At 41.5% G+C, this 10895-nt stretch overlaps 1 protein-coding gene across 1 annotated transcript; it reads right to left on the bottom strand.

The window, feature by feature from the left end:
• Nucleotides 1–8264: 8264 nt before the first annotated feature.
• LOC121786688 lies at nucleotides 8265–8672 on the bottom strand. The gene has a single exon (XM_042185322.1). The coding sequence runs from the start codon at nucleotides 8670–8672 to the stop codon at nucleotides 8265–8267; it is 408 nt and encodes a 135-aa protein (XP_042041256.1).
• Between the last annotated feature and the right edge of the window lie 2223 nt (nucleotides 8673–10895).

The raw sequence follows: 10895 nt of genomic DNA, 5'->3' as shown, positions 1-10895 counted from the left end.
ATTTGTTCCTAGATAAATCTTAGATAGATATGAATAACTATAATAATATTATCTAATTCTTTAGATTTATATGGATTTACTCCAAGAATAAATCCTAGTTGGATTAGGATTAATATTAATATTAATTTATTTTATCCTATGGATTTGAATAGATTTAATTCTATCAAGACAAATCTTAGATGGATTAAAATAAGCATTAATCCAAGTTATCCTTATCGAAGAAATCCTAAGTAATGTTTGATATATTCTAGATGTCTATTCTAAAAGGAATTAAGATTTGTATAAATCTTGGTTGATTGGATTTTATTTATCTTATGGATTATGATGGAATCGTTTCTATCTAGTAATATCCGGGTACGATTTAAATAATGAAAATCCTAGATCAACGTTATCTTGAATTGGAGGATTTGATTTTATTGAAATAAAATCTAGAATAATCCTAAATGGATTTAGATAGTTAACACTGTCTTGATAAATCCTAAATGAATTTGGATAATCATTATCCAAGATAAAACATAATTATTTAATTGAATCTCCCTTGACTAGATTAAATAATTGTCGTTAATTATCCAGTGTGTTTAAATGCCATGCATTAAATGGATTTATCTGTTTATTTGGTGTTTATCTTTGTAAGTGGATCATCTGTTTTATCTGCTTATGTGATAATTATGCAAAAACCGTATAAAATATCTAAGCGATAATTACAACAAGTGCGTTGTATATGGTCTCCATCAATTGGTCTGCAATTTATGAAGCTTTTTTCTAATATTATCGCCACCTGCTCTGTAGGGACAATAATCGTAACAAATAGCGAGTTCATGAGGGCGGTTTTCTCGAAAATAAATAGTATGAACTAGAATGTGGTTTTCAATATTATCGCCACCTGCTCTGTGGGGACAATAATCCTAAGAAACTGCAAGATTCAGAAGTTCACACAGAATTTATGAGATAGCTTGATCTTGTTAGCAGCACATGAGCATTGTTATGGGAGTGTGTTGTAGAAATGTGACTCTGTAATGCTAAATTCGGTGGTCTTGCTTAGGCAACATTAGGCGGCCATGCCACACTTATGGTCTCTGGACTATTCGTCGATGATTGTGACCAGTAAAAATGTATGATTTCAATGCGTATTGACCTCCTCTGGAGGATACAAAATTTTAATTTTACAGTTGCAAGATACATAATCGTTTTGTGGTTATTTGCGATTATGTATTGAGCATAAGTATATGATAATAAGTTTATTTGCCAAATCTTCATTATATCATTCAATATCTTGTCTGCGATCCTTAAATAAATAAACTCGAATGCCAAAATTATGTAGACTGGAAACGTAAATGAATAAGACTCTCATCGCTAAAACTTGGAGTTTATACTCACTGATTCATGTCTTCCATTTCCTCGACATAATTCCACGAAGATTGTTCGAGAATGCTTTTTGCATGTACTTGACAAGTTCTTTGAGGAATAAGGTCAAACTATTTTCTTATAAGTAGCATGACAAGTGTCACGACCGCCCCTTAGGGTTAATAAATACGGGCGATCGTGATTAAAAGAATTAAATAGAAGACGAAAAGAATTAGGGTTTCAACACAAGTTGGACCAACAATTAATATCCAAATAAATAACCAAGAGTTTAATATTATCCAACAAGGAGTTCAGAATATCCATTACCCCAACAATTAAAGTTGTCGGCCCAATTAAATCATAATTTAAGACACGTCACAGCGGAAACGACCAAGAGAAAGAGTGACGTCATGTGTGAAGACACAACGACACTCAAGGTTCAAAGACATCAATAACATATTTAATTCACTTGCTCAACACCAATACATCCTCGTCGCCGCTGAACCTGCACATAGGGAAAACACATGCAGGGCTGAGTACTATAAGAATACTCAATGGGCTCATGCCGAAAACATTTTCAATAAAAGTTGTCCATTTATCATGCCATACTTAAGTAACCGTCGGGGTTTAGCTTTAGAAAGGCCCGAGGCACTAAAATCATTTTCCCATAGTAAAAGTCGACTGATCAGTCATTTTCCCATAGACGTTTACCATATCTGCCAATACATGACTTGGAATGTGGCCACAAACCAAGCCACTAGACCGGCCAGCCCGTACGCTAGCACACGATCTACCATAAGTGTACACTAGTCCAAGTAGGGTTTGCGGCTCTACGAGGACCCGAATTCGATTTATATAACAATGGCGCATAGCCATATCAGATAGGCACGTTAAAACACAAATCACGGCATGATAAATACAGTTTCATTTCCATCGATGAAATATTTAGGACGTTGTCCTTATTTAAAAGAAAGCCCACCTCGAGTGCTTAATTTGAAAATGCGTACTTTCCCTTGCGATCACGATTCCCTTGCAATGATTCACCTTTAACAATTTATATAATAGATAAATCAACACACTTTCAAATTAAAAAAAAGATGCATGCATCCTAAGCGAAGTTATTTATCTCGTTTTGTCTCGATTATTCGGCGGCCGCTTACGCCCCCTAATTTCCACCGTTGGCTCCTCATATTTTCTTAATGATATTGACATAAAATTCCCAAAATTATAAAAGTGTGTAATTAAATTAACGCAAGCATTTTCCCCTCGAACTATATTTATTTCGGACTTAGGATATAATTATTCATTCGTTGAAATATTCCGGAATTCATTAAATAATTCGCCACTATTAATTATCGGCCCAATGATTTATTTGAAAGCCTCAAAGTTTAATTATTTTCTCCAACTTATATCCCTAATTTAATTAAGGAGCCCCAACAATTTAAATTGAAGCCCAACTAACCCAATCTTACCATTTAAATTAAAGAGGCCTAAACAATTTAAATGGAGCCCAAAAATTTAAATGACTCACCCAAGTCAATTAATGAGGCCCAAATGTTTTTTTTATTAATATTACCCCTGCCCAACTCTTCTCCATCCTCTCCCACATCTTTGTCCCTCTTTCCCACTCTCTCTCTTCGACCAAAACTAGGATCTCCACATTCCGTAGCCTTCACCAACAAATCCGGCTCCGTTTTCCTCCAATTCGCGGCCTTGAATTCATCCGAAAACTGCTTGGGTTTTGACTGGGGTGGCGCTGGAGCTGCTGTTCGTCCTCAGCGTTCAACCACCGCCGCCGTCATCGTCCTCAGCATCGCCGATTTCTACTGCCGTCGCCGCATGTGACTCGCTGCTGTCGCCAACGTGAGTCGCGACGCCCCTCCGCTGCTCCTGCACAGTCACCGCCACCGTCGGCACTCTGCTCCCCTGAACCGCCGCCGCTGCTGCTCGTCGCCGGGATCCGCCGCCGTCGCTGCCGGAGACGCGACGCCACCGCTGCCAGCAGCAGCTCTCTGTCAGTCTCCGCCACCCGTCGCCCCAAGTTACCCCGAAACAGACCCGACGCCTCCGACCCTAACCCGATTCGCCCCGCAAGTAAGGTTCTTAGTTTGGTTTCGTAAATTCCAGTTTGATCCTTTAAAAGGTTGCTCTTTGGTTTATTTTACTTCGAGTTTCAAGTTTCGACTGAACAACCAAGCGATATGCAAGGGGATTTGAGATAGAGGGGAAGGTTTATACCTTCACTGAACAGGTCGGCTCAGGCAAAAAAAATCAAAGCTGTTGGTTTCTTCTCCCTGAATCTGGATTCTTGGTTTCTGTAAAAAGAAAGTATGAACTTTCCGTATCAATGTACATTCTTCTTGCGGAATAGGATGATAGTTTTCTTTTGTTACCTTAGTGGATGAGAAATCAAATTTGCAAGGATTTGGAAAGAATGGTTCTAGAGTCTCTGTTGTCTCGGTCCTATTCAAAAATTTCCATGAGTTCGACGAGTTGATTTAGCAGCAAAAACGTGTACAGAGATGGAGTTGCAAGTTTACCATGAGTAGGAATTTGAAGAGAAATCTTGTGTTGCTGCAGAGGTGGGAGGAACGAATGGTATGGTGCAGCAACTATTATAGAGGAGTAGAAGATTTGATTAAGAGGTTGGAGAGATTTGGGGTGAGATTCATGAGAGAGAGGCGGTTGCAAATCGTGTATTGAGGGGAGGGGGGGGGGGGGGGAGGGGTTTGATTTTGATTTTATTTTTTTTTCTCTTCTTTTTGATTTACTTGAATTTATTTGGTTTTTTATTTGTAGATTACGGAGGATGAATATCTTTTCACGGAGCAGGAAAAATCTGCGTAAAATCTTTAATTAAGATTTAAATTAAGGATATTTTATTTTAATTAGTTTAGTTTAGTTTAGTTCGCAGCCCATTGTATTTTATTTTAACTTGTGCAATCCATAATTTATTTATCACGGACTGGACCTTTATATTATTTATTTAATTTATCGGATCCAACCCGGAATTGAGTCCAATAAATATTCCTCACGGACAGGAATTAATTAAATTCGCGCAGTCATTATTTCACAGTATCTAGTCCAACAACAATTAATCCACAAACAATTAATTCACGGACTTTGCAAAAATACTATCATTAAAACAAGTAATTTAGGGTTCACAAATTAGGTTTAGAAAAACGGGGCGTTACATCCTACCAACCTTAGCAGAAATTTCATCCCGAAATTTGTTATCCTCAAGAAAAGAGTTCGGGATACAATTCCATCATCTTATCCTCATTCTCCCACGTGGCTTCTTCATGCCCATGATTTTCCCATAGTACTTTCACACAAGCAACATTTTTATTTCTCACAATTTGGATCTTTCGGTCCAAAATAGATTGGGGTCTCTCTTCGTAGCTTAAGTCCGGATTCAATGCGACTTCCTCAAAACAGATCACGTGCTTCGGGTCGAACACGTATTTTCGTAACTGTGACACATGAAAAACGTTGTGCACATTCCCAAGGTTTGGTGGTAGCGCCAATCGGTATGCAACGGGGCCCAATCTTTCAAGAATTTCGTAAGGTCCGATAAATCGCGGCTTCAGTTTGCCCTTGACGCCGAATCGTGTTATCCCTTTTGATGGGGATACTTTCAGGAAAACTTTGTCGCCAGCTTGGAATTGTAAATCAGTTCGTCGGACATCCGCGTATGATTTTTGTCTGTCTTGAGCTTCTTTTATCCTCTCACGAATTTGTCGAACGATTCCCACCATCTCTTCAACTGCATCAGGTCCAAGTATTCTTCTTTCGCCAACTTCGTCCCAGTAGAGTGGTGATCTACACTTTCTTCCGTATAATGCCTCATACGGTGCCATGTTTATCGTTGCCTGGAAGCTATTGTTGTAGGCGAACTCGATCAATGGTAGTGCTGCCTCCCAACTTCCCCCTCGGTCGAGTACCACGGCTCTCAGCATATCTTCGAGAGTTTGGATCGTTCTTTCGGACTGTCCATCGGTTTGCGGGTGAAATGCCGTGTTGAAGTTCAATTTGGTTCCAAGCTCCTTCTGTAGACTTATCCAAAATCTTGAGGTGAATTTTGGGTCACGGTCGGACGTGATAGTCACTGGGACTCCATGCAATCGAACTATCTCCCTTATGTAAATTTGAGCCAGTTTACTGGACCCATAGCTTATAAGAATCGGTATGAAATGCGCACTCTTGGTAAGTCGATCAATAATTACCCAAATGGCGGTGTTCCCCCTTAGAGTCCTTGGCAAACCTGTCACGAAATTCATGGCGACGTGCTCCCATTTCCACTCGGGAATCTCTAGTGGTTGCAACTTCCCATACGGTCGTTGATGTAGAATCTTCACTTGCTGGCAGACTAGGCATCTTTCGACAAATGATGCTATGTCCCTCTTCATACCATTCCACCAAAAAGATTTCTTCAAATCTTGATACATTTTCGTACTTCCTGGGTGAGCAGTGTAAGGAGTTTCATGCGCTTCACTCATAACCTCATTTTTGAGCTCCTCGCTATCTGGCATGCATAATCTTCCTTCAAAAGTAAGGGCATTGTCGCCTTATTCACTAAAATTCCCCGATTCACCGGTTCACACTTCTACACGAATCTCCTCCAACTTTGCATCCATCCATTGTGCTTCAATAATCCTCGACCTTAGATCAGGTTCAACAGTTAGGGTGGCGATTCGTGCATCCACTGTCTCAGGTGCCCTCACCACTTCCAAGCGCATCTTGCTAAACTCGCGAATCAGACTTTCCTCTTTGGTGAGAAAAGTAGCCAGCTGGGAATGATCTTTCCAGCTCAAAGCATCCGCCACTACATTTGCTTTGCCGGGGTGATAATTGATGCCACAATCGTAGTCTTTCACCAACTCGAGCCATCTTCTTTGCCGCATATTCAAATCTTTCTGCTCGAAGAAATACTTCAGACTTTTGTGGTCTGTAAAAATCTCACATCGAACTCCGTAGAGATGATGTCTCCAAATCTTTAAGGCGTGAACTACCACTGCTAATTCCAAGTCGTGGGTTGGATAGTTCAACTCGTGTGGCTTTAATTGTCGGGATGCATAAGTAATCACCTTGTTGTTTTGCATCAATACACATCCGAGTCCCACCTTTGAAGCATCCGTGTACACTACGTAGTTCACTCCAGGCTCTGGCACAGCTAGGATCGGTGCACTAGTTAGCTTCTCCTTCAATAGTTGAAAACTTGTCTCTCACTCGGGGGTCCAATTGACTTTCACCCCCTTCTTGAGTTATTGAGTCATGGGTCTCGCTATCTTCGAGAACCCTTCAATAAACCTTCGGTAGTATCCTGCCAAGCCTAGGAAACTCCGAATCTCATTGGGTGTTGTAGGTGCTTTCCACCGTTGTACCGCCTCAACCTTAGCAGGATCCACTTGAATTCCTTTTGCCGTCACGATATGACCAAGGAAATTTACTTCCTTAAGCCAAAATTCACACTTGCTGAATTTAGCATACAATTTCTCACTCCTCAACGTCTCCAAGGTAATTCGCAGGTGCTCTTCGTGTTCCTTCTCATTCCTTGAGTAAACGAGTACATCATCTATGAATACCAAAACGAATTTATCCAAGTATGGGTGGAATACTCGGTTCATCAAATCCATACGGCAGGTGCATTCGTCAGTCCAAATGGCATTACCACGAACTCATAGTGACCATATCTTGTGCGAAAAGCAGTCTTCGGTATGTCCTCTCTTCGGACCCTCAATTGATGGTATCCGGACCTCAAGTCCATCTTTGAGAACACACCGGCTCCCCGATGTTGATCGAATAAGTCATCTATTCTCGGCAGTGGATATTTGTTCTTGAGAGTCATCTTGTTCAATTCTCTATAATCGATGCACATTCTCATCGATCCATCTTTCTTCTTCAAAAAAAGCACAGGCGCGCCCCATGGTAAAACACTAGGTCTAATGAAACCCAAATCCATTAGCTCTTGCAATTGTATCTTGAGTTCCTCTAACTCTTTAGGTGCCATTCGATATGGGGCCCTGGATACTGGTGCCGACCCTGGCTCTAGGTCGATTGTGAACTCCAACTGTCGATCTGGCGGTGGACCAGGCAAAGCTTCAGGAAAGACGTCTGGAAATTCTCGTACCACCCCGACATCCTCCACTTTCCTTTCTTCCTTCTCATCTCCTTGTAGATAGACCAGATAGGCTGGACGCCCTTTCCTCAACATCGTAACGGCTTGAAGTGCGGAGATGATAGATGTTTTTCTGTTCATCGTGATCCCATGGTATACGATTGGTTCCTTTCCGGGGCTTGTAATGTTATTTGTCTCTCCTTACATCGGATGGTAGCAAAATTCGCAGCCAACCAATCCATTCCTAAGATTACATCGATATCCTTCATGGCCATAACTTGTAAGTTGTGCGCGACTAGCCTAAGTTCTCCCATGGAAATTTCTATGTTCGAGCATGTTCGAGAAATCTCTATTACCCCTCCCACTGGTGAGGTCACCATCATCTTATGTTCAGATTTAGCAACTGGCAAACTTAATGTGTCCACACATAGTTCTGATATGAAAGAATGCGATGCACCCGTATCAAACAACACAACAATAGGTATATCGAGGAGTTTGCCCATACCTGCAAATTTCCACTCTCGGGATTCCCTTGTTCAGTCTTGGGTTGTCTATAACTCAGCGCATATGCTCTAGCCTGGGAGGGTAGTCTCGGACGGTGAGGTTGTTGTTGTCGCGGAGGTTGATCACGATTCATAGTGGGTCATAGTGGGTCCTGTTCCCATCCCACTTCCTCTTCTCCCGGGAATGATGTGATGGAGTTAGAGCCAGTGTAGTGTTCTCCGTCACCCTCTCCTTAGGCATAGCTGCCTCAACATCTAGCGCGAGGGCCAACGCCTCCGCATATGTAAGTCTTCCAAGACTAGCCAAAACCATCTTTATCTTGCCTTAGACCCTCACGGAATTTTTCTGCCAGTTTCTCATCCGTGTCAACTTGTTCGGGTGCATACTGGGTCATATCACAGAGTGCGCGATCATATTCAGTCACTGACATGCGCCCTTGAGTTAAGTTGTAAAACTCAGCCGCCTTCTCCTTTCGATAGCTCTTTGGCACGTACTTGTTATATATGGCCTCCTTGAACTTCTCCCAGGTCATTCCATTCACTTGATCTCGTGGCGTGGTCTTCATCTTGGTATCCCACCAGAAGTCAGCTGACCCAGTCAACTGATAGGTCACACAAGCCATTCGCTCGGCATCGTTGCACATCAGAATTGTAAAAATGCGCTCCAATGCGCGTATCCAACTCTCAGCCTTTTCCGGCTCTCCCATTCCATCGAAGACAGGTGGTTTCTGTTTCTAGAACAACTTCACAATTTCGCGGTCCACTTGAGGTGGAGGTGGTGGTGGTGGAGGTTGTGGGGTTGGTTGTGCCACACTCTCGACTTCCGTCGCCTGAGGTGTAGGCGCCCGGTTCACATTCCTTACATTACGTCTTGGCGGCATTCTGATTCATCACCAAACAAACGGGTTATTATCACACTTACTCAAATCTATCAATAGTCATGTTGTATAGTTGGGAAGATCATGTAATATTTCGCAAGTAGGGATCAAGGGGCAATTGTACAACAAGACAAAAGATAGTTGTGTCATGGATAGAATAGGACCATTGGATCATGATGTGGCAAAATATTCGCACAACAGGATAGCAAAAGACATTTGCACAATAGAATAACGAGAAACAATTTGCATCATGGCTAGCAAAGGTGTTCGCACAACAGGATTGCAGAAGTCATTTGTACCATAGATTAAAGAGAAACAATTGCATCATGGCTAACAAAGATGTTCGCACAACAGGATTGCGGAAGTCATTTGTACGATAGATTAAAGAGAAACAATTGCATCATGAATTAGCAAAAGATATTCGCACAACGGAATAACAAAAGACGTTTGCACGATAGAATAAAGAGAACAATTGTTTAAGGGATTAACAAAAGATGTTTGCACAATGGAATAACAAAGGTCGTTTGCACAACAGAACAACAAAGGACGATTACACAATAGGATATCAAGAACAATTGCACAATAGGATATCAAAAGATAATAGCCCAACAAGGTAGCAAAAGTAGAAATTTCCATAATAAAACGTCGCCTCCAAGAGGTCTTAGTATCAATCATAACTAAAGAATGAAGAGCCAAAAACGTGGAAATAAAATGAATAATAGTCTAGCAAAACAATATGATATCAAAACAGGAGAGAAACGAAACAATCCATCACATGACTATTGTTCCTAAATTTCTCCTTCCTCCTTCTCCTCTTCTTCCTCTTCGGCCTCACCATCGGTCTCCATATCCGAATTTTCTTCTTTCTCGAGGGGTTCTTCCTCCTCGTCTTCCTCTTCAGCGCATATCGGTGAAGGGATTGTCGCGATTATCTTCTCAACTTCCCTTTCTATTCCTGAAGGGGCCGAGGTGCGCATCCCGAGCCTTGTCCTTTTAGGCACGCCCGAGACATGCGGCTCACTATCAGATCGAAACTTCCTTGCGTGTGCTTGCTCCGGTGAATAAATCTGTGGTGGTGGAGAACGTGGTGGTCCGTCAGCTGCCCTTATTAAGGCCGGAAACAGTATTTCCAGAAGACCAGGCAAGTCCCCACGCGGTGCGTATTCGGGTAGGCTATACCACGTAAACTATTCCGCCGCCTGAGCGACCCACTGGCTCCAAGATGGCGGTAGGGTATGAATAAGCTTTGTAATACCAGCATGGTGGGTGGCTCCCCCGAACGCATAAGCGTCCATCCATAAATCCCAAAATTCAGCGACGTAACCCATGAGGTCGCTCTTTCCATCCCATTCGTGTTCTCGGTAACTCTCAACGGGAAGGTTCCTATTTCTGGCATAACGATTTCGCATTTGGGCAAAGTACGATCCGACCATCTACATAGAAGGAAACCTCAACATCAAGTCAAAGATAGGAAATAATATGGAAGATATATGGCTCAAACTGATGCTGAGAGTATGGAATGGGTACATATAGATGTGTATACAAGATAAGGGTATGATGATTGCATCATGCCAAGAATAAACTTGGGTGCTCAAGGTGGATGGATCACTCATTCCGTTTGATTTCGCATTTTATCATGTCACGGTATGTCGACTTTTATTTCTCATAGGCTACTTGCCTCGTATTTCGTACTCGACGTTTAATGACTCTCAAAACCACATAGAATTCCACCACATATAGGTAAGATACGAGTTAAATTCTCCAAACACTCGTGAAAGTTCAACATTTAACCACATATTTTCCTCATTTAGATATATACAATTTCTCATGCTTGACGGTATTCATGGTACTTAGCAAAATCATGCTTCACAATCAAATAATAACATCCTTATATATATCATCCTACATTTTTTTGTATATGCATAATTTTTTTTCCAAAACTAACGTATTGACTTCCATCACCAAAATCAAAGTTTTCCATTGAAACTCTCAATATTCAATAATCCAATCCCATAGTCACCAAAATACTTGTACCTCTTTCTTCGCGGTTGG

The sequence above is a fragment of the Salvia splendens genome, chromosome 22 (genome assembly GCF_004379255.2).
Source record: "Salvia splendens isolate huo1 chromosome 22, SspV2, whole genome shotgun sequence".
NCBI classification, from domain to species: Eukaryota; Viridiplantae; Streptophyta; class Magnoliopsida; order Lamiales; family Lamiaceae; genus Salvia; species Salvia splendens.
The sequence above is the reverse complement of the archived record's forward strand: the minus strand, read 5'-3'. Positions and strand labels throughout refer to the sequence as shown.

Excerpts from the sequence above, each read along its gene's own strand:
- LOC121786688 (XM_042185322.1), bottom strand. The coding sequence starts at position 8,672 with ATGGGAGAGCCGGAAAAGGCTGAGAGTTGGATACGCGCATTGGAGCGC.